This window comes from Ictidomys tridecemlineatus, chromosome 2 (assembly GCF_052094955.1).
Source record: "Ictidomys tridecemlineatus isolate mIctTri1 chromosome 2, mIctTri1.hap1, whole genome shotgun sequence".
NCBI classification, from domain to species: Eukaryota; Metazoa; Chordata; class Mammalia; order Rodentia; family Sciuridae; genus Ictidomys; species Ictidomys tridecemlineatus.
The window spans coordinates 126,349,018-126,374,501 of record NC_135478.1 but is presented as its reverse complement, the minus strand read 5'-3'; the positions used below and the strand labels follow the sequence as shown (position 1 = coordinate 126,374,501).

General features: G+C 39.7%; 1 protein-coding gene across 10 annotated transcripts in view; it reads right to left on the bottom strand.

The window, feature by feature from the left end:
- The window catches only part of Cobl (cordon-bleu WH2 repeat protein), a 300,795-nt gene that overhangs the window by 137,329 nt on the left and 137,982 nt on the right, over nt 1–25,484 (bottom strand). For all 10 annotated transcript variants that reach the window (XM_078039735.1, XM_078039734.1, XM_078039736.1 and 7 more), the window contains one exon: nt 1,203–1,376. In XM_078039735.1, coding sequence (XP_077895861.1) covers nt 1,203–1,376 — 174 coding nt within the window. The remainder of the gene's footprint in view (nt 1–1,202; nt 1,377–25,484) is intronic.

Genomic DNA, 25,484 nt, shown 5'->3' with positions numbered 1-25,484 from the left:
TGGTGCCACATTTGTTATGGTGTCACATTCTAAGCTAAGAAAAGAGAAGTTGCTATTGTCCTCCCTTATGTGTGAAGAAAGGGCTAGACCCCCTAGTAGATGCCTGGAACCTCAGACAGTATCAACCTCAATATACATTATGTGTTTTCCTATGATAAAATTTCACCTTTTCAATTAAAGGAAGGGCTTTTCAGCTTCTCTTTAGCATATACTAACTGCCAGCATTGCTTTCTTTGCAGTTTGGGGTCATTATTAAGTAATAAAAGAGTTACTTGAACACAACAGTGACAGTCAATCCTGACACAGCTACTGTTACTAACGGGCAGGGAGCATATTCAGTATGAATACAGGAATACCCTGGACAATGGGATGAATCATGTCCGAGTCAGGACAGAATGTAACTTCATGAGCTCTGCTATGCTACTCCAAAGAGCATGCAACTTAAAATTTATAAATTGCTTCTGGAATTTTCCATTTAATATTTATGGATGTGGTTGACCATAGGTAACTGAAACTGTGGAAAGTGAAACCACGGTTTGACTGCACTGTCAAATAATGCCCTACCCTTGGAAAGGGAGGGTTTATAGTTCAAATAATATATCCTAGCATCAGCAGGAAGCTGAAGGAAAGATAGCTGAGTGAAGACCTCAGGGAAGGAACTCAGTTGCTGAAGACAAGGCTTTCCCCATCAGTATCTAGGCATTAAATTGCTCTAGAAATAAACATCAAAAAGAAAGCTTCTTAAATACCAGGCCTCACAAAATTAATTTCATATGATCCTGACAGCAACTTGATAGGCAAAAATATCCTCAGCTTTCTGTGAACCTAAATTATTTGGGGCATCACTATTATATATTATCTCTTTTACAAGCTTCAGATTCCTAAAGGCACCTTTTTATCTGTGCACGTTTCTCATTGAGCAGTCACACTGATGCCCTCAAAATTTCACTGTGAAAATAAAATATATGTTCATCAACAGGCATAGATCTTTAATTACTCAAGGCTCCAAAATAGTTTCCTGCCTTCAATAACTGAAGGAGAGTGGTATCGCACCTTTATGTCTAAATAAAGCTCAAATGTTTGCCCTGAACACTCTGCTTGCTAAAGCCACAAATATGAAGTGTTTCCAAGGAGATGCTGAGAGTCAACTGGGTCACTGAAGAGGCTCTGATCCTGACAGTCAACCACACTCACTGCCCTACCTTTTCAGATGTCTTGTCTTGAACAGGTGGTCCCGCCCTTGGAGGAGGAGGGGCTCTGCGCTTCTTCATCTCCGACTTCACAGACACCCCAGAGATGTTGCTCAGGGAGAGGGATGGACCCAGCGTGAGGGAACGCGAATGCACTGATGGGGAGTTGGGTGTTGTTAAGCAGCCCTGTTGGGGAGAGACAAACACAATCTTAGCAATGAGTTGATCCTTCTGGACAAATGCCCAAACCTGAAAACAAAGTAACAAACCATTCACTCAAAAGTATAATAGCATCTATATCCACTGAAAGGCTTGAATGACTAGAGCAAAACCTCTATTTTCACTTTCCTTGGAAAATAATAGAGAACATTACCTTAAAGACTTATGCTTTAAGGTTTATATTCTTACCCATGAAGAAAATGGCAAACTTTTTAAAGCTTTGAGAACATTTTGTGGTTAGAATCATTTCAATATTCCCATTCAACCCATAGGTATGAGCTAGCTTCCATAAAACTTTAACCTATCAGATGGAGTCGTGGACACCAAAGAGGGGAAGGAGCAGATCAAAATGTACATCTTATTGGAGAAGAATACTAAGAAGTTTTTCACCTTCTGGTGATTTCTTCTATCAGAAGTTATGAAAAGTGATGGTATAGGGTAAGGGTTATGCTTTAAAGACTCTTTCTGACCATCAGAAAGAGGACTGAATAACATAACAATAAAATGAAAGAACTACAACCCAACATACTAACTCAATGTTCTCAAGGAGCAATTCTCATACCAAAGGAACAGGCTAAAGGACCCAAAACATTTTTTTAATCCTTTTTCTTCCTAGGGTCTGCCTGATAAAAAAACAAAAAACAACAACACACACACAAAAACAAAACAACAACAACAACAAAATGTGTTTATATAGAAAGATCAGCTAGAGAACTAGCAGTCTAGGGCCATGCCCAGCCCTGGTACTTCTACTTATACACATTTACTGATGTCTTAGCACTTGTAACCCTGGACATAGTCCATAATGAATCAACACAAAAAGGTGGTAAGCCACAGATTGTGAAGCAGTCAAACTGTCCATGTTTGATTTCTGGTGTGTCACTTATAAGTTATATGACCTTGGGAAAGTTTTTTTTTTTTTCCTCCCTGTCTCAGTTTATGTCCCTTAAAATTGGGGAAAATAGTCTCTATATTGTAAAGTTTTATTGTAAACTAAATGAGTTACTACATGCAAAAGAGCTTGAGGGAATCCTCAGCACAAAGTAAGCACCCAATATGTGTTAACTACTATGATTATTCTAAAATGGCTTATTCAGAACTTTCTACCCATTAAAATGTGAGCTCAGCCAGGTGCAGTGGTGCATGCCTGTAATCCAAGCAGCGGCTTGGGAGGTTGAGGCAGGAAGATATTGAGTTCAAAGCCAGCTTCATCAAAAGTGAGGTGTTAAGCAACTCAGTAGACCCTGTCTCTTAATAAAATATAAAATAGGGCTGGCAATGTGGCTCAGTGGTTTAGGGTTCAATCCTGAGTTCAATCCCCAGTATCCCCCCCAAAAAAAGTAAGCTCCATGAAGACAGTGATTATCTCCCATTTTAACCCATTCCCATACCCTGAGCTTCCAAGGGTGGAGCCTGGAGGGCTCTTGAATTCATATGTGTGAGAATGAATGCATGGTGCCTGAGCCTTTGAATAACTCTGGCTCCACATTTTATATAATAAACTTGTGGGTAAGATTTCATGTCAACAACTAGATGTTCATATTTCAAATGAATATACAAAGGATAGCTAACCTAGTAAGCAACAGCCCTGTAATACTTGTACTCAGACACAAATTCAATTATGCTCAAACACAAATTCTACTATCATTTGGTTTCCTGAGAAAACTTTTGAGACTCAGAATTTCTTGAGCTTAAATATGAAAGCCAAAGGACAAGACACTCCAGGAAGATTGCTTTTTTAGTCCGTTCATGCTTCTTTATGAGATGCTGAGTGTCAAAGACAGCCAGTTGCTTAGTCATTACACACAGAGTTCCTAAAGGAAACAGGTAAGGGATGGTGTAGAAATTAGCCTGATACCTAGAAAACTTGTCAATGTCTATTTTGGCTTCCATGGGAAAATATAAATCATTTCTCCTAGTCCCTGAGTTTTGCAGCCATCACACTTATCACTAAGCCAACAAGACAATGCAAAGTGAGCTCCACTGAATGTTTTTCTCTGCCTTACATCTTACCTCCATAGCAACCAGGAGGATTCAAGGAGACAGAACCTGATGATGCAGGACTAGATGACCAAATGAAGTGCATGAAGCAAACCAGAGAAGTGGGGTGCTCATCCAAGCACTGGCACAGTGAAGATATTTCACTGAATGGCTAATTCACTTAAATACCCCCAAATTCAGGGAGAGTGCAAACCTCAGCTTTTCTCATTAGCAGCCACCCAGCATTTAGCCAAAAGCATAGACGCTGGGCTCTCATATTCCTTGATTTCTTTATCTATGTCTCCTAACAGTGATTGTATACACACAAATACAGACATACACACACACACACACACACACACACACACACACACACACACACATACACTTAACTCATAGGACATGCACATGCATACAAGCTTATATTTTGGAATTTGATTAAAGCTATGATACTTAATGGAGAACCACACCCCTACACTATTCAGCATCCCAGAAACACCCTGCTCAGGACAATGCATTTCACAACACTCTATCTAATTGCTTCTCTTCTCCACCCTGTCTAGACATGGAACTTCCAGTTTCCCTTGTCCTCAGTTCTCACCACAACTATGTGTGCCTGACTGATCACTCAACACTGCTGTGAATTTATCTCTGTCCTTTAAATGCCCTGAGCTTTTCATAATTTCCTTGCAGACTACTCCTTTAAAAGCTTTTTACAGGAGCACTTATAAATTTTGATTTTTGAGTTTGAATTTTACAATCTGTTGCTCTCATAAGCATCCTGATACTCCAATAGTATCAATTCCTAAGGTAAGGAAAGCGTATAGATTTTATAGTAGATAACACCATCATCTTCAAAATGAGGCAAATTCCTTTTACTTCAAAGTTGTTACAAGCATTAAATGAAGGAATTTAGACAAAGCACCTTGAACATTTTTATTATATTAGAGGTATCCAACACATGTGATTTCCTGCACTTCTGACAAATATTTTTTATAAGGATGACCTCAGGCCACAAGGAGATAACCTTGAACAGCAGAAGCCAGAAGTGCATCCAACTCCAGCACAATTTCTGCCTTCAACTCTCTCCAGGCAATGAGCATGTAAAAATCTCTATCTCTGTAACTTAACTGAATTTTGACACAAAGGTGTGATTTTATTCCAAATATGCTCTACAGAGTCAACAAACAACTCTTTCCTCACCATACTCCTAAGGAGGTGGAGTTCAGGGTCCAGCAGACCCTCTCCTTAAGTCTGCTACTCTACAGTGCTTCAAATCAACCTTCCACTTGTGGGCAGCCAGGGATACTTGTGGTTTAACTCTTATCTTTCTTCTTTCCCCACTGCTGAACTTTGTGCACAGAATAGAAAATAATCCGAGAATAATGGGTGAGGAAAACATCATTAAGTATTGGATGCCCTTGAAAATACTGAGTCATATCAACACTGAATAAAATGGAAAACCAAGAATTTATTCCATACAGTCTGGAGGCAACACAGATTGGTTCTCATCCTTTCACCCCACTTCCCTTGGCTCTGGCTGAAAAGTTCTATGAGGAATGGAGCACCATTTGCTTGCAAGAGGGATTTGGTTTCCTGTTCCTTGTCCAAACTAGTCAGCATCTTTTTTTCCTTGAAATATCAAGTCCTTTTCTGTAGGGAAGTGAGTCATGCCTTCCTCCAAAGGTTGGCATCACAATCCACAGTTTCATTATTACAATCTTATCAGATTTTCTCAGGAGTTGCAAGTGCAATCAGATAGATCATTAAGAAAAAATGATGGGATAACAGAGAAAAGGAACAAAGCAAACACAATGTTCTGTTTCAGGCTTTGTGTGACATTGATTTGCAGGGTATAAACTTCCACCTGAGGAAGCTGCTGTCAAGAAGAACTCTCCAGACAAAGAAGAACACCCTAGCAGGGGGTGGTGGAGTTTGCCCCCTTTAATCCCAGCAATTCAGTAGGATGAGGCAGAAGGATCCAAATTCAAGGTCAGCCTCTGCAATTTAGTGAGACTCTCAGTAACTTAGCAAGACATGTCTCAAAATAAAAATGAAAAGGACTGGGGATGTAGTTCAGTGGTAACATACCCCCAAGTTAAATTCCCAGTAACAAAAAAGAAAAAAAAAGAATCTATATTCACATCACATCCTCATGGAGGATAGCTGATTAATTCATTACTTTTGGCAAAAACTATCAATGATCTGACTCTATTATACATACATCTAGAGAGGCAGAAGAAAACTAGTAATTTTAAAATCTGAGTATGGGTTCAAAATGAGAACATCTTCATCTACAAAGATAATTTTGCCACAAGTCCTAATTTTAAATTAAACAAACACACACACACACACACACACACACCATTGATTGCCAAGTACATTGGCACAGGCCTTTAATGCCAGCTATTTGGGAGGCTGAGGATGGCCTTGAGCTTGCAATCTTTCTGCCTCAGCCTGTCTCAAAATAAAAAAAATAAAAAGCCTTAGGGATATGGTTTAGAGTTCAATCCCCAGTATCCACTAACACACACACACACACACACACACACACACATTACTTTGAAATGTACATATTGTATCATCAAGCTGTATTTTCCTTTTATTTGATTTTCATCAAAACCCTGGCTTACTATACTGCTGACAATGACAAAAAGCCCTCTCCATATACTGCAGTCAATACCTGGAGCTTCTCTGGGGGAAGCAAGCAAAACACACAACACACACACACACACACACACACAATCACTACCACCACTACAACAACAACCATGGGCTTACAAAGGAGATCTGTTCCTCCTTAAAGAACTCTGAAATCCCAAAATGCTGGGACCAGTCACTGCCTCTAAAGCAATTCAGAGCATCATACAGGCACAAGACTGCAGAACCAGCACTGGGCAGCAAGGGCACTGCCATGAGAGCATAAATGCCTAGTGGGACCTGCTGAAATAATTCTGGAAGCACTAAGTGTCCCTGGATTAACTTTGGGATTTATATGTATCACACAGACCATTGACTCATTGACACTCATTGACTTAGGTCAGAGTAGGTCAGAGACCAGTGGACAGGGAGCTATGTCAAAGTTAAGCATTACTGTTTTCAAGCAAGTATAAATTGCCAGGTTCTAGCTACCTGGGTTCCAGCTCTTCACATACATATGCACAGCTGCTTGGCTTGTACACCACTTCACACAGCATGAGGATGGCACTGGTTCATCCATGTTGATAACAAAGGACTAATGAATGCTGACAACACACATCTCCAGGGATGCATGTGTAGATGCTGTACTTAAAGGTTTTCTGTTAAGATAAGTTGACTTTAAAAGTAATAAGAATGACAACTGTTTCATTTCCATTTCTCAAAATTGTCTTCTGGCAAATATGATTATAACTTGTGAGAACAAATTACTTAATCAAGTCTACCAAAAGTTGGAGCAGATCGTTTCATATGGCTATTGAGCAACTCAAAAAATAGGTTTTGTTTAAAGGTTAAGGGAAATATTTTGGTTTCAATAAATATACTCTAAAAGAGCTGTCCACAATCCTATCAGTTGAGACCCTTCTATATATAAAAATGTTCAGAATTTTCTCTAAATATTTATTTATATGCAGTATAAATAAATACTCCTCTATATTAGATAACATTTAGAGTTTTCTCTAAACATTTATTGTATTCATTGACAAAAAATAAAAATTATCATTAACTATAATCACCTATTAATGTGATCAGACACCAGATATTATTCCTCATAACTGTAACTTTGCACCCATCAACTAACTTCTTCCCACTCTCCCCAGCCTTTGGTAATCATTATTCTATTCTCCACCTATATGAGACCAACTTTTTTGGATTTCATATATGAGTGAGATCATGCAGTATTTGCCTTTCTATACCATATAACATATTATATATATTTTTGTCAATGGTGGAAAAATTTGAGGTCCAAGGAGGTTGACAGACTGATAATGGACTGATGTTCATAGTTTTAATTATGAGAAAAACCGAAGCCCCAAGGGACTCAGGTTGGCTCAGCTCCTCAACTATGGCATTAAACTAGAACTATGCTCCCTGTCCCTCTCCTTGCACCATGCTGCCCTCTTTTGAAAAGCTTTAGTATTTCTTTTAATACTCTATCAACAGTATGGATATTCCTCAAAACACTAGAAATAAAACTGTCACATGACCCAGCAATCCTGCTCCTGGGTACAGATCCAAAGGAAAGGACATCAGCATCTTTTAAAGACACCTGCACTTCCACATGTACTACAGCGCGTATTTTGGCTATTTCACAGGAATATGGCTCAACCTAAGCACTCGCTGGTGAATGAATAGAAAATGTAGCCTACTGCTCTTCAATACAGTAGGGTTCACAACAACCTAGTAAATAACTTATGAGGAACTACAAGAGAGGAGTTTAAAGGCTCCAAACAATAGGAAATAGATGATAAACATGAAAGGAGATGAAAATGCTAATTACCTTGATTTGAGCATTATACACTATACATGTGTACTGAACTATCACACCATACCCTATAAATATGTATGATTATTATGTGTCAATTAAAAAGAAAAATGTGTTTTTTTAAAATAAACACACACATATACACTGAAATATTATTCAGCCATAAAAAGAATAAAGTTCTATCATTTGAGATAATATGGATGGAATGGAGGTCATTAAGTTAAGTGATAGCCAGCACAGAAAAACAAATACTGCATGATCTGTGGAATATAAAAAATCAATCTCATTGATGTAGAGAGTAGAATAGTGGTTACCAGAGGCTGGGGAGGGCAAAAGAGGTTGGTCAATGGATTCAAAGTTAGTTAGATAGGAGAAATAATATCTGGTGTCTGAATGCACAGTAGGGTAATTATAGTCAACAATAATGTATTATATATTTCAAAATGGCTAGAAGAATTTCAAATGTTTAACCACAAATAAATGCTGCAAGTTTGAACTGATGGATATGTTAATATGTTTTGATCTTTGTACAAAACATATTTGTATCAAAATATCACAACGTGCCCCAAGAGTCTGTACAACTAGCATGTGTCAATTAAATATTTAATCTAGCTTGATTTAATTTAAAAAAATAAGAACTAAGTGGAAAATATTTCATTCAGAATCTGTTATCCACATCACCATTTCTTTGGATAGTTCTAGAGAGACCACATGACAGCAACCAGGTGAGGCAGCTGTATACCCATATCTTGGCCTCACTCCCTGGGATCAATAGGCAGAGTGACCAGGATCTGTTAATTGGCCTGATCTGATCATTACACAAAGCGTATGTGTATCAAAATACACACAGGTTTATCAAAGCTCCTGGCATTTTCTAGTGAGAACGGAGAGAATGTAGCTTTCACGCCCATGCCAGCACAGTGCTGGGCAGGGGTCAGGCAAATTTCCCTTCCAAGGAGTGCTTTCTGTCTTCTGTCTCTGCCTACTTTGGCTTATCCTTGAATGCAGCCTTCAGGACAGACACACCAAGAGATGGAGCTCTCAGCCAAACCACATGCAGTTGCTGGCATCCTGGAAATCTTGCGTCAAATCTGAGTAAATGGCACACTGAGAGGCATGAAGTACACCAACTACAGTTAAACTAGCTGGCATGGACAGACAGGGTATAGGAACTCTGGAACCTTGCTTGTTGTGTGAGATGAGTGAATGTGATTATTCCCTTTTGGGCCAGTACTTCTGTAGAAAGCTGGAGAGTGGCATGTTAAGTCCTTAGAGAGAGGAAAGCTGCAGAAGCTACTTGGTCTGAGTACTTATTTTAGCCATAAAATACCATGTCACATAAGCTCTCTGAGGGTGATAAGCATCAGAAGAGTTTTAGATCATTTCTGTACTGGTAGGATCTTTTCTTAAAATGAGCAAACAAAGAGTAAACAAACAGTGTTTGATTTTCTCTTAAGAAAACTCAAAGAAGAGATTGAAGGTAAGCTATTATACAATACTTAAAGCTTATGAAGGAAGTCCATCTGAAAAGCAAGAATGAATGCTTAGTATGCTTAACAGTGGTGATTTTAGAATGACAAAAGTTTCTGAAAAACTTTTGAATTAAAAGGAAAAGAGCCTCTGTGTTATTCAAAGACTTCTGACATGTGATACTTGTCCTGAAATAGGCCATGATCCTGCTAGAATGTTGTTATGGTTTGAATATTAGATATCTGCCAAAAGCTCATGTGTGAGACGATGCAAGAAGGCTTAGAGGTGAAAGGACTGGGTTATGAGAGCCTTAACCTAATCAGTGCAATAATCCCCTGTTAAGGATTAACTGAGTGGTAACTGTAAGCAGGTAGGGTATGCCTGGAGGAGGTGGGTCATTGGGGGCATACATATTGGGGGTACATATTTTGTTGTGATAAGAAGAGCTCTTTCTCTCTGCTTCCTGGTGCAATGTCTTGAGCCACATTCCTCTGCCACACTCTTTTGCTGTGATATTCTGCCACACCTAGAGCCCAAGGAATGGGTGGCCATCTGTGCACTGAGACCTCTGAAACTGTGAGCCCCCAAATAAACTCTTCCTCCTCTAATTGTTCTTGTCAGGTCTTTTGGTCACAACAGCGAAAAAAAGATGACTAAAACAAGCATAAAGGCCACAAGTAAAAGAGCGTGACATGGGCTAAAGACAGCATGCTACCAGTCTCAGAGAGTGTGTCACGATCCAGAGAGAGCATGCCATGAGTCACATTCTAAAGATACCATGAGTCACATCCCAAAGGGTTGTATTTTGTCTCCCCAAGGAGAACATGCACGAGCGCTCGCGCTCTCTCTCTCTCTCTCTCTCTTTCCTGGTGTAATGTCCTACGCCACTTTCCTCTGCCACACTCTTGCTGTGATGTTCTGCTACACCTGGAGCCCTGAGGAATAGAGTTGATCATCTATCAAATAAGACCTCTGAATAAACTTAAAATAAACTTTTCCTCCTCTAATTGTTCTTGTCAGGTCTTTTGGTCACAAGAGTAAAAAAAAAACAAAACTGACTAAAACAGAAATTGGTACTGAGAAGTGGGGTTGTTAAAACTAATTTGATGGTGTAATTCGGAAGACTTTGGAGTTTTTTGGACTTTTGAAATGTTTAGAAATGTAAGCTAGAAAAAGTTTTATATTGTTATAAGCAAAGTTTAATGGGTGATTCTGGTGGGAGTTCAAAAGGCCAGAATGTCAATAGCACTGTGGACAGCAAAGATGCTTCAAGAGGTTTTAGGGGAAAAGGAGGACTCTGTTGGAAACTGGACTAGGGGCCATTCGTGTTATGTTCTGGCTAAGAAGTTGTCTGTGTCCTGGGACTTTTGGTGAGGCTGAATTTAAAGATGATAGACTTCTTAATCTAGTGAAAGAAATTTCTAGGCAGCATAGTATTCAAGCAGTGTCATGAATATTGCTGGAAGCTTTTAGACAGTTTATTGTGATAATTGGGAACAGAAAGCAAAAACAGGAAGATCTGAAAAACTTGGAGTTTGGCCAGAAAACTGTGAATAAAACTGAAGCTGGTCCTTATGGACATTAAAGAGATATTACTAAGTACTCAGAGACAATAGAAAAGATAGCTTCAAGGCATCTCAGGAATTGGAAAGACCACACTATCTCAGGCTCAAAGGAGTAAAAGTAAAAATTCCTTTGAGAAGAGACCAGCAGGGCACCTTGTTTGCACAGAGGGTCTAAGAAGTTGTTTGACCATGCTCCACACCCAGGCACTCAGAGGCTTGACTACTGCTAGAGATGATGGCAGACCTTGACACCATCCACATGGTGCTGGTTCTGCAGGAATACAGGATTCTGGAGTTAGGGGGTCATGAATCAAGCTGGGAGACCAGGCAAAGTGTAGCAGGTTTGGAGTCCCTGAGGGCAGCTCCTGAGAGGGCAATGTGTGGAGATTCGAGGAAGAACCTGAAGCTGCAGTGAAAACCCCAGAGATTGAGAAATGCCAGTAACATGGAATGCCTTCTGAGGAAAGCTGCAGGAACCTATCAGAGACAAGCCAAGAGAGAGGCCCCTGTGGGCTGCAACTGTGAGAAATAGAAAGTCCAGTGGTCCATTTTCAGCTTATAGTATTTAGCCTTAATTGGGATGTAAGATCCAACTGTAGCCATTTTGAGCTTTCCAAGCTGTATCCAATTGTGGCCATTTTGATTATTGACCCTCACTTTGCCTGCCAATTTTAAAATTAGCTAATCATGTAAATTGTTTTTTTAAATTTATTTATTTTACTTGTTTCTTTTGTTATACATGAAAGTAGAATGTATTTTGACATATTATACATACATGGAGTATTAATAACTTCCCATTATTGAGGTTATGGAGTTATGTTCTAGAGTTACATTTGTTGCAGTCATGTAGATTGTAACCCCAAGCTCCTCTCCTCTTAGAGCAAGGAGCAGTGCTGCATTAGGGATAAAGATAGGCAAACTGCCCACCCAGGAGCCCTAGCTTGCCAGACTTTGTTCGGTAGCACACACTTTTTCAGAAGCTTGCCTTGCTGAGCTACTTTGGAGCACAACTTCTGAGCACATATTTGATTCCTTGTGGTACCTGGTATTTCTCACACAACTTGCAAGGCCACAGGGGCAGAGCTTTACAAGGCCTTTGGAGAGAATATCATGGTGCCATGTGCCCCAGATGCTGGACATGAAGCTACTGGACTTGTTTGTCCTGCTGGATTTCAGTCTTGCTTTAGTCCCATTCCTTCTTTCTAAGCCCCTATGTTTTCACATGAAAATGTTTAATATGTGCCTTTATATATTTGATGTATGTAACTTGCTGTCAGTACAGTACAGTACAAATTTTCAGGGGCTCACACTGAAAGTCTGCATTGAGTCTCAAAAGAGACTCTTAACTTGGGACTTTTTAGCAATCTTGGAACTGTTGAGACTATGTGGACTCCAGGAAATGGACTAAATGTATTTTGCATTGCAAGCTGGGAATGAGGTTTTGAGGTTTAGGGGCCAAAGGCAGATATTATGGTTTGAATATTAGGTATCTGCCAAAAGCTCACATTATGCAAGAAGGCTTAGAGGTTAAAGGACTGGGTTATGAGAGCCTTAACCCAATCAGTGCAATAATCCCTTGTTAGGGATTAACTGGGTGGTAACTGTAAGCAGGTAGGGTATGCCTGGAGGAGGTGGGTCATTGGGGGCATACATATTGGGGGTATATATTTTGGGGTACATATTTTGTTGTGATGAGAAGAGCTCTTTCTCTCGCTTCCTGGTGCAATGTCTTGAGCCACATTCCTCTGCCACACTCTTTTGCTGTGATATTCTGCCACACCTAGAGCCCAAGGAATGGGTGGCCATCTGTGCACTGAGACCTCTGAAACTGTAAGCCCCCAAATAAACTCTTCCTCCTCTAATTGTTCTTGTCAGGTCTTTTGGTCACAGCAGCGAAAAAAGATGACTAAAACAAGCATAAAGGCCACAGGAGAAACAGCATGACAGGGGCCAAAGACAGCATGCTACCAGTCTCAGAGAGTGTGTCACAACCCAGAGACAGCATACCATGTGTCACAAGTCACAAGTGTACCATCCCAAAGAGGATGACATAAGTCTATGGGAAATATGTCATGGGCCACCATGGGCCATGGGGAGTGTGCCACAGGTCACAGAAAATGTTTCATATGTCACTAGAGTGTGCCATCACCCAGAGAGAGCACACCACAGGGTACAGAGAATGTGCCACAGCCCAGAGAGTATGCTGTGGGCCAATGGGGACCATGCCACAGGCCATAGGGAAATGAACTACAAGCCAAGAGGGCCTAGTATGAGACATCAGACACACACAAAAAAGCTAAAAGCTAAAAACTAACAGGGGATAAGGAGGATGAAAAACAAGAAGAGGCTATTAAAGTGGAAGAACAGGATGATAGGAAGTTTCAGGTCACAATGTGCAGTTTCATTAAGGGCAGCAATAAAAGAGTGAGGAAGATTAGGGACCCCACTGCCTATGGCTCAAGGGAATCAGCAGCAGGGAATTATAAGAATAACAGGGGCAGAAAAAACACCTAACTCTGCATCCATGTACATGTGTGTGTGAATGAGAGAGACACAGAAAGAAATGGCTTATGGTTAGATGAGAGATTTCAGATGAGGCAGACTCAAGTATAGTATTATGGAAAAAAAATTCTAAATTATATAAATAAAATATCAAACACTAAGGAAGCAAGCAAAGGTTTTTTTTCCCTTTCAAAAGTACATGTAAGTTTTCCTGTAATTTATTGGTGATGCTTTGAATATTGACTTACAAGTTTACTTTTCTATGACTCATAAAAAGTATGAATTCACAGGCCTCTTTTAAGATAAATGTATTTCTCCAAAGAAAAGCAGGCATTTTTTACTTAATGGCTCATGAGCACTTTATCAGTACTGTAGACTAGACCATGAAAGGCAATTAGAAACCTAGTGACAGGCATGAGCACTGCCTGAACAAATACCTCCTCTTTGGAAAAAAACTGATTGTTTCTAATACTTATATCAAATCCAGAAGGCTGTTCTGTAGTTCCAAGCAACTGAGTCATTAGATGGAAGAAATAAGTGGGTTAGATTTCTTTACTGGCATAGTTTATGTTCAACTATGCTTAAGAATCAGGAAAAGTAGTTATGTGGTTCAGTAGTCTATATTTCTTGGTTGAGGGGACCTCTCCTCCAAAGCACTATTCAAAACATGTCTGTAATCAGAGTGGCTCAGTAGGATGAGGCAGGAGAATCACAAATTCAAAGCTAGCCTCTGCAATTTAGGAAGACCCTGTCTCAAAAAAAAAAAAATTAAAAAAAGAAAAGCTGAGAATGTGTCTCAGTGGTTAAACACTGCTAGGTTCAATCCCTGGTATCAAAAAACAAAACCAACCCCCGCCCCTTAATTTGCTAAGACATTTAGCAATCATCACTATCTATAAGTATCATGCTGCACATGAGGGCAAGAAGTGACTATATAATTTTTTCTCCAAAATGGGATTCTTTCCCAAGTGGTCTTTTAAAAAGGCCAAATTGGAAAGAACACAGGGACAACAACAGCATTATTGAGATTGTTTCTGACAAATAGAGAAATGTGGGCTTCCCACATAGGGGAAGGATATGAGCTGACATCAGGCAAGTACAAAGAAAACTAGAACTTTCCTGGTAAGGGAGGAGATTCAAGCTCCAGGCTCAGGAAATAGCAGTATATGAATCTACCCACATTAAACCATATGGCTCTCATAAAAACTCTATAATATAGACAACAACATGACCCCCATTCACAGCTAAGGTAGCCAAGGCACAAAGAGTTGGTGGTTTGTCCAAGGTCATGCACCAGGAAGTGGTAGGGCCACACAGTCTGGCTCTAGAACAGAGGTTCTCAAACTCCCTGGAAGCTTTTAAAGATAGAAACACCCAGGCAGCACTTGGATCCAAATACATCAGAAACTCTGGGGTACAATCAGGTATTGGTTATTTTCTTTCTTTTTAAAATGACAGTAGCAACAGATGCATAACAAAACTTTTCCATTTTAACTCTGGAAGCATATGATTCTGTGGCATTAAGTCCATTTCCACTATTGCCCTGCCACCACCACTTCGTTGTTCCAGAACATTTTTATTATCCCCTAAGGAAACCCTTTAATCATTAAGCTGTCATTCCTCATCCCCTTCCTCCTCTGCTCATGACAACCACCGATTTGCTTTCTGACGCTATGGATTTACCTATTTTAAATATGTTAAATGAATGGACTCAAACAGTATGTGGTCTTTGGTATCTGGCTCCTTTTATATGGCATAATGTTTTCAGGATTCAACAATGTTGTAAAATATCAGTACTTCTTCACTCCTTATTATGTCTGAACAATACTCTTTTGTATGTATGCATCATGTTTTTTATTCACGTACTGATGGACATATGGGTTGTTTCCACCTTTTGGCTACTGTGAATAGAGCTACTATGAACATTTGTGTACATGTTTTTGTTTGAACAATTCTTCTGTGTATGTACCTAGGAGTACAATTGGGGGTCACACTGAGGAATTGCCAAAATGTTTTTCACAGCATTAACAGCATTTTACATTCTCATCCATAATGTACAGTTTCTCCATATCCTTTTTTTTTTTTTTTTTTTGGTGATGCAGGGGATTGAACTCATGGCCTTGTGCATGAGAGGCAAGCACTCTACCAACTGAGCTATATCCCCAGCCCCACATTTATTTTTTATTTAAAAAAAATCATGGCCATCTTTAGCAGGTATGATACAGAATTTCACTGTGATTTTGATGTGCATTCCCCTAATTATTCATAAGATGGAGCATCTTTTCATGTGCATGTTGCCCATGAGAATCTACTTTTGAAAGTCAAGGTTGAGAATCACTGTTCAATCTTTACCCCCAACCAATCACACCACATTGCCCAGATGGAGGATGGCTCATTTTTCATTCTCTCAGGACAGTGACTTATCACATCAACAATAAACATGTTCCTCTGGCCTCTAGTCTCATGATTACATCTGCATGGGTTTCATGTACAAGATATCAATTCATACTCAATGCTTGTCAGGAGATTCAATTCCAACTTTTTGTCTTCCCCACAGAAAAGGGTTTTTGTTGTTGTTGTTGTTTTTAATCAGAAAGTGAATGCTACAGCTTATCCAGGAAAAATTCCATGTGCTTTAAGTAAATCATTCACAAACTTGGGTATTTGAATTAACAAATTAGAAGTGACCTCACCCCTGACTTCTCCTTGGGGATCTCCTGCTACCTGGATTAGGAACTGTTGCAAAGCACACACCACTGATCCATGGCAGGGGCCACTGGGCATATAGACCTCAAGGTCATTCATGAAGTTACCTTAAAGCACTTAACAGATTTCTTTAGGTCCTCCTGATAATCTTTCCTGTTTCTGGCCTGATCTTGAAGGCAGAGATTCTGTGTTCTTCTGACATGCACCCAACATTCTCCCACTAAGAAATATAAAAAGGAGACCCAGGAAGGTGATAGCAATGGAGCTTCAAGTGTCAGAGCATAGGAGGTGGCAAGAGCCCAGAGTTCCAGGGAAGCACACAAAACTAGAAAAAAGGCCCTGGCAAAAAAAGACAGATGTCCTTCTCTGAAGGCAATTGATGCTCAGGGTGAGACAGGGCAAATAAATGGAATTATACTTAGTCTTTCCAGTGCATTGTGAACAAGTAAAAACAGACAGGAGAAAAGTTGAATAGTTACAGAAAAACCAAACACTCATATAAACATCAAATATAATTGCTACATCAGGAATTAGAAAACAGATATATCTGTTCATACACTATAATCGAAGAAGACGAGCCAAGTTCCCATCTTTCTTGCATTGGTAATAGGGAGCCACAGGGGAGCTTAATTGGGACATCAGCAGGATAGGCCCAGAGTTCTGCAGAGCACTGACAGCAGAAGGTACTGCACAAGTCCATGAACTTGGGCAGATGCAGGTCACTGGGGCCATCTTAATGGGCAGGGTTCTTGAATAGACCAGATCTTGGCCAGAAGACAAGCAGTAGCAAGTTCTCTGTCATTGATCCACAGCCATCACCCAAACCTTGCTTATCCCTGGGTCAGAATAAGGTCCTTAGGCATACTGTGAGTCATTGTAGAACACATTGGGTATGGGGGGAAGCAATAGAAGGAAATGTCTCTTCTCTTGCCTTCTTATCTCTTTCTCTTAGAACTGCACTTTGACTCCTTCAGAATCAGATTCTAATTTGGATTTTAAGGGGAAACTCCACTAGCTTTTAAGCCAAAGTACAGGTGCTTTGCAATGCTTTCCACCTGCCAAATCAGGGGATCCCCTGAGCTGTCCATTGGGGTCCCATTTTTCTCCATCCTTTCTCTACACAGCTGGTTCCAATGCTTCCACCCAGACTCTATCCATATATCTGAAGTTTTGTTTTGGCCTCTCTTCAGTCTGGCCAACATAAATGCCTTCTGGTTTGCCACAATTTATTCCCAAATTTCCTGGTCTTCCTGGTCTGTGAATCCTTCCAGTTGGAAATGCTTATCCCTCTTTGACCATACCTCTCATTTTTCTGGCCTTACCTGTCCAAGATCCTCTTCAAATAACCCTTCAGAAACTAGGTCCAGCTGTTCAAATCTACCCCATGGAGCATCAATGTTGGTCTGGATTAAACAATACCTCCAGCCCTCTATTCATTTACTATGTTTGTGTTTGTGTATGTGTGTGTGTGTGTCTGTGTCTGTGTGTGTGTGTAGAAATATGCATACACTCAAACACAGAACTTGCTTCTTCCACAAAAGAATCTCTTATCATTGTTAATACTTGAGTCCATAATTCAAATTTTTATACAAAATCCTCAGTTCCTTATTTTTCTATTATTTATTGTTCCAAGTCTCTGAGAAAAACTTCACATTCCCATGTTAGATTTTGACATAAACACCATGCCTGAGGATGTTTATCTTCCCTTAAATGGCTCATTGGGATGGACCACATTGTTCTGCCTCTTGGCCTGATTTTTCTCCATTTTCTATGAGACAATATAAAATAAAAACTGCCTGCCACTTCTCATGAATAAAGTCATCTCCTAACTATTGCCAGAGAAGCCAAATATTCCAGCATTCTTAATACCACAAAAGTGGGTCATTTCTCCTGAAAGGACAGTAATAGGAGCTATACACGTGGCTTCCTCACCTGTGGTCATACCCAGGTTTGTCTGCATCCCAGCTTTCTCTCAAATCATACTCTTTCAAGTGCCATGTGTTCCTGAACCTGTCACCACAGCACAAGCAAAACGCCTTTCCCACGTTGGCTATAGAGTGATTTTTTAAACTGGCTAGTATCCTCATTGAAATGAGCAAATGAACTGATATTTCATGTAACTTCTAAAGTGTTTGATGGATTAGCTATTTCTAAGATTTGAGTCACTGCCCAATTTGTTACTTCCTTCTTTTCCCTAGAATGTTTAGGATATTAATATGCTTACTTTAGTACTTCTCCATTTTCTTTACTTCCATTATAAACCCTAGTAGGTTGGTGTTTTCTTGGGTATGCTTTTATGCATGTGTGTGTGCATATGCACACACATACACACACACACACACACACACACATTCATGCAAATACAGAAAACAAAGTCTTATGACTCCACAGAAAAGTCTTATGGCTCTTACAGAAACCACAGGCACTGAAGCGAGAAGGGAGGGAGGAGGGGAACCCAGCCCTGCTAACCTGCAGAATGGCAGGCATGCACCTTTGTCTAGGTCACCAGGTAAGTGACCTGTATACTTGAGAAGTGCCTCAGGAGAAGTTATTCAGTGACATAACCCAGGCTTCTGGTCAACCATGAACAGCTGAAATGCTTAGTGTATACTGCTCTTGTTTGGCAGGCCTATAATCTAGGCATCTTTGTACATTTCCGGTAAAGAATATGGTGGGATGTATGTCCTAGAAAAGAAAGGGAAATAACAAGGCATGTCTATTGTGCTCAGCCCATACCAATACAAGCATAACTAGTCAATCCCAGAGACCATATTCATTCAGTGTTCCAGGAAGTACCCCTGAAATACAAAGCTTCCACAGATTATCACAATTATCTAAAAATGATCACATTCTTCTTCTTGCACTTTGATTGTTCTCCACATAACATTGTTAACACGTGTAAAAAGGTTTCCTGGAGAAACAACAGGAGCCAGGTTATTATCCAACTCTCCAGGAGAAAGCAGAAACTCTGCCTTTCTTTCAGCCTGGATGGTGCGACAAGATTGATAAAACCAGTTGGCCACTTTCAGAAGATGATTATGGATGGCTTCATGGTCAGGTGGAGACCATCTATGGCTATTCAGGGTTAGACAGAGATAATAAGCTCAGCAACTCAACGGGTGAAGCTTCCATTTCTGGCCAAAGGATAACGGTTTTGTGGGGAGAGTGCTCTAATTCTCCCAGCACAAAATTATAGGATTTTAAAGCTGAGATGTTGGTTTCTGACATGAGCCCATGTGTAAACTCCTCTCCGATGCCCAGTGGTTCTTTTTTGCAGGAAAAATCCCATTCCTCAGAGAAGAGAGTCACTTGTTCTGCAGCCTGAATCAGCACTTGAAAATTCTCCCCATGTTGATCTGATCACTAATCACCTTGGGCAACATAGAATTAGTCTAGTAAGAATCCTGTGTTTACATTAAGCACACAAAAGTAATGCAGATCTCCCAAATGCTGATCTTTCAGCCAACCACAATCATCAGCTGCTTTCCATATAATACCACAAGATCTGTTCTTACCTCAGCTGCTGAACTTTCCCTTAATGCACTGATTGATGTTGAAGTCCTCTGGCCCTGTATTACAGAAAGCCTAAAAACTGGATAAATGTTGCATGTCAGCTGCTATCCCAGTCAGTTCTGTGTCACCCACAAACTATGGCCCATAAGTATGTTAAGTTTCTGTGCCCTGGAGTGCACATGGATATCAGTCTTACTCTTCTAAGGATCTCCACAGGTTATTGACAAGTAAATGATGTGGCTGAAAAAGTAGAAAAGGTGGGAAAATAAATATTCTGATTTTTTAAAAAATGACTTAAACCTTGTTAGCTCTACAGCATATGTCCTTCATGATATTGTGTGCTTTACAAAACCATAGAAAGGAAGCATAGACATTTAGGGTAAATTATAGCTGATCTGCAACCAAGACTAGCAAGTCCTGTAATTTCTCAGTTAAGAAGCTACCAAGAAAATCCAAGATGATGGGCCAGAGGCAGGCAGCATCTTGTGTCACTCTGTGATCCAAATCTCACCTAGTTGGAATTCTGCATCTCAGACAGTATAAGAGGACCCCTATATAGCTGATTTCCTCAGAAATCACCAGCGCTGTGATCCCCACTCAGGGCTCAGAGCCTCAGCGTTGGAGCAGGACTCCAGACCTCTAGCACCCAAAACCCAAAGCCCACAATTCTAGCTCACGCAAGGCTCTCAAGTGGCTTAGAAGAATCACCTATCAGCACCTCTATAGAACACCAGACTGTGCTCCACTCTAATGCAGCTCACTCAGCAACTACCTGCCCACAACACAATGTCATCGCCTGGCGCCGCCCACCCAACCAGATACCCCTCCACCCCCTGTGCTGGAAGCAGACTGATTCCATCTTGGATAACCTTTCTCGCCATATTTGATGGGGGCAGCTCTCAGCTCTCAGATTGGATCTTCATCTGGCCAGGTATGAGGTATCCAACTTGCCACCCCTCAGTGGCAACCTCTGTACAGTGACCACTCAACACAAAAACAGCTCCTAATTGGGCAAGTGTGCAGTGTGACCAGGGCTCCGCATACCTAGTGTGAGCCTGGCTCTGAAAAATACAGCTGGTGGGAACTGCTAAGTGAGAAAGAGGGGATGGGACTAAAGTTTGGAGCCTAACAGAGACACCAGGAGCTCAGAAATCTCTAGGCAAGAGAGGGAGACAATACCAGGATCTTAAGTCAGATGAGCTGTCCCAAAAGAGACCCATGAGGTGCAGTCTCCCTGCAGAGACTGGCGGGTGACACTCCCCGCTTTCAGATGCCCTATACTGGGATCAGTCCTCCCACCCTGATTATATACACCATCCTGAAGACAGAGACACCAGCTTAAAACAGACAGCCCCACCTATTGGATGAGAAGAGAAACAGAAAAGAAATGGATCTCTAAAACTAGCAACAACCCTGGTTTCTTCTTTTGAGTATTTTGTTTCTTTCTCTTTTACCCCTCTATCCTCTGGCTCTCACATACCTAACATATGTGAAATCAAGAACTTTGCATAAAATAGGATTTTAAGGACTGAGTCATCTGAATAATATAATATAGAAGTGTTGTATATGCCATTTTCCCCCTCTATTTTCTTCTTTCATTTTTCTTTCCCCCTCTAAATTTCACTATTTTAACATCCTGTATTTCTCTAAATACATATGTGTGTTTGTTTTATGTACTCTACTGTCTTCCCCTGTACTTGTCTACCCTAAATAATTCATGTCTATTCTCTTGTTACCAACCCTCTTCATTAGATTTCTCTTTCACATTTCCTAAGATATACTAACTCTATACCCTCACATCTTTCCCCCTCAACATAATTGTCCTACTCCCCACTCCCAGTTCATTGTCCACCATCAGAAACTGTAAACCTTTTCATGAAACTACTGATTATATTTTAGATAATAATTGATCCAACATTTCTGAAAATTGAGACTAAACTGTAAATGTCTTAATAACAAGAAATTGTTCATGGGTGATATATTGTAGATACTGGGATCAGTTAATATTGTCCTTCTCCACAAAGGAGGGATCTTGGAACCCTACAATAGCACTACAAACCTATAAGGTAAAAACAATAACACCCTAGACCCACAGAGCTGAAAAGGAAGACACATGAGCAACATGAAAAGAGAAGAGAAGAAAGTACCACAAACAAACAAATCAAGACACCACATCATTAGAATCACTGGCAAACACAGCAGGAAAAAAAAAAGAGAAAGAGTTCAGGATTCTGTAAACTCAAGGAAGATATAAAAGAGCAAATACAAGCAGTGAAAGATTACTTTGACAAGCAGCTACATAAGCAAATCTAAGAAGTAAAAGATCACTTCAACAGGGAGATAGAGGTTCTTAAAAAAAAACAGAAATCCTAGAAATGAAAGAAACAATAAACCAAATTAAAAGCTCAAATGAAAGCATCACGAACAGAGTAGACCACTTAGAAGATAGATAATCAGACAATGAAGAAAAAATTATAATCTTGAAAAGAACATAGACCACACAGCATAATGGTAAGAAACCATGAGCAGAACATTCAAGAAATACGGGATAGGGTAAAGAAACCAAATTTAAGAGTTATTGGGATAGAAGAAGGAATAGAGTTCCAAATCAAAGGAATGAACAATCTATTCAATGAAAAAATATCAGAAAACTTTCCAAACATGAAGAATGAATTGGAAATCCAAATTCAAGAAGCCTACAGGATGCCAAATGTACAAGATCACAAAAGACCCACATCAAGGCACATTATAATAAAAATGCCCTATATAAAGAATAAGGAGAGAATTTTAAAAGCAACGAGAGAAAGGAATCAGATTATATATAGAGAAAAACCAATTAGGATAACAGACTATGAAAGCTAGAAGGTCCTGGAATGACATATATAAAGCTCTGAAAGAATATGGGTGCCAACCAAGAATCTTGTATCCAGAAAAATTAAGTTTCAGATTTGAAGATGAAATAAAAACCTTCCATGATAAACAAAAGTTAAAAGAATTTATAGCTAGAAAACCGGCACTACAAAACATCCTTGGCAAAATATTCCATGAAGAGAAAACAAAAAACAACAATGAAAATCAGCAGAGGGAGGTAGTACCCTAAAGGAAAAACTAATCAAATAAGAAAATCAAATTAAGTTAAATAACAAAAATACTCAAATATGGCTGGAAATACAAACTTTGTCTCAATAATAACCCTGAATGTTAATGGCCTAAACTCATCAATCAAAAGACACAGGCTAGCAGACTGGATTTAAAGAAAAAAAAAAAAACTCAACAATATGCTGCCTATAAGAGATTCATCTGATAGGAAAAGACATACACTGAAGGAAAAGACATAGACTTAAGATGAAAAGTTAGTAAAACTCATACCACTCACATAGACTGCAGAAGCAAGTAGGGGTTTCCAGCCTTGTATCAAATAAAGTGGACTTCAAGCCAAAGTTAATCAAAAGGGATAAAGATGAACATTACATACTGTTCAAGGGAACCATACACCAACAAGACATAACAATCATAAATCAAATATGCCCGAAACAATGGTGCCACTATTTTCATCAAACAAATTCTTCTCAAGTTCAAGACTCAAATAATAATAATAATAATAATAATAATATCACACAATAATCTTGAGTGACTTTAACACAGCTCTCTCACCACTGGCTAGATCTTTGAAACAAATTTGAATAAAGAAACCATAGAACTCAATAATACAATCAATAACTTAGACTTAACTGACATATATAGAATATTTCAACTTGCATCAAGTGGATACACTTTCTTCTCAGGTGCACATGCACATGGATCCTTCTCTAAAACAGACCACATAATAAAATAAAATACTAAAATAAAATAAAATAAATAAAATATAAAATAAAATAAAATTGACAGACCCTTAGCCACGCCAATGAATAGAAGGAGAGAGAAAACTCAAATAACTAGCATATATGATGAAAAGGTACTTCACAACAGACACTACAGAAACACAGAGGATAATTAGAAATTATTTTGAAAACTTATACTACAATAAAATAGAAGACATTGAAGGCATTGACAAATTTCTTAAGTCATAGGATTTGCCCAAATTGAATCAGGAAGATATACACAATTTAAACAGACCAAAATCAAGTGATGAAATAGAAGACACCATCAGAAGCTTACCAACCAAGAAAAGCCCAGGACCAGATTGATACACAGCCGAGTTCTACAAGACCTTTAAAGAAGAACTAATACCGGTACTCTACAATTTATTTCAGGAAATAGAAAAAGAGGCAGCACTTCCAAACTCATTCTATGAGGCCAATATCACCCTGATCCCCAAACCAGGCAAAGACACATCAAAGAAAAAAAACTTCAGACCAATATTTCTAATGAACATAGATGCAAAATTTCTCAATATTTTGGGCCCCACAGCCAAAGGGGCCCCAGCAAACTTCCAGCTGCCAGCAAACTTCCAGCTGCCGGTTGATGATTGGCTCACAGCGGCCCCAGCAACATCTAGCTGATTGGCTCCTCTGCGGTGATGTTCATTGGGCTGTTTCCCTGCCCTTCAGACTGCCAGCTGATGATTGGCTCACAGCGGCCCCAGCAACATCTAGCTGATTGGCTCCTCTGCGGTGATGTTCATTGGGCTGTTTCCCTGCCCTTTCAGACCACGGAGCTGCTCATTGGGGGACTTCTTTGGCTCCGCCCACGCGACCCAGCCAATCGGCCTCAAGAGCAGGAGGATTGTGGGAGGTGGTGAGGTTTGTGTGGGTGAGAGGCTTGTGGAAGCTGGTGGTGGCAGTTGGGCTCTGAGGGTTTTTTTTTTTCCTGAGGAGCTGTTTTGCTTGGCGTTTGTAGTTCTAAAATTAAAGTTAGTTTCTTTTGACAAGTGAAAAAAAAACTCAACCCCAAGCCCTATAAACTTAGGGTCTGAGGGAGGCAAACAGAAAGGGTGTGGCCAGGCACCCATGAAAACAGGGCTCCCAGGAGCAGCAGACCCGGCGTGTAGCCAGTATTGTGGTGAGTGTCACAGGTGAGCGGGGCCTGGCTTGAGGAACCACAAGAGAAGGCCCTAGGCACTCAAGATTGGAGACCCGCACAGTCTGGGAAGAAGAGCTGAGGCATAGTGATTGGTTCCCACCTTTCAAGAAGAGAAGCCTGGCCCAGTGGGCATAGCTCCACCTACTGGAAGAGAAGTTAGTCGAGCTCTAAGACTGCATTTATTATTATTATTATTTTTTTAATGATTATTATTAGTATTTTTTTATTTTATTTTCACTTTTTGTTGTTGATGTAGTTGTTGTTCTTTAAATTTCTTATTAATGGTTTCAATTTTTTAAATTCTTTTTATTTTATTAGTATTACTATTATTTTTTAAACTTTAATTTCCATTTTTTTATTATCATTATAAATTTTTTTTTGGTTTTAAATTTTTATTTTTTCATTTTTTTCTTTCTTTCTTTTCACTTTTTTTGTCTTCTAATTTCTTTTCAATTTTCTTATTCCCCCTTCCTTGAATTTTACCTGCCTACACTCATTCTCTTTAGTGATTTCTTCCCTCCCCTTCTAATATCTCTCCTCCCAAGCATCAAATAAATTTATAAGAGTAAACAGTAACTCAGCAGTCAAACAGAATAAGAAGTAACAAATGCAGAGAAAGCATTTGACAAAGTACAGCATCCCTTTATGTTCAAAACATTAGAAAAACTAGGGATAACAGGAACTTACCTCGACATTGTAAAAGCTATCTATGCTAAGCCTCAGGCTAGCATCATTCTGAATGGAGAAAAATTGAAGGCATTCCCTCTAAAATCTGGAACAAGACAGGGATGCCCCATATCACCACTTCTATTCAATATAGTTCTTGAAACTCTGGCCAGAGCAATTAGACAGACG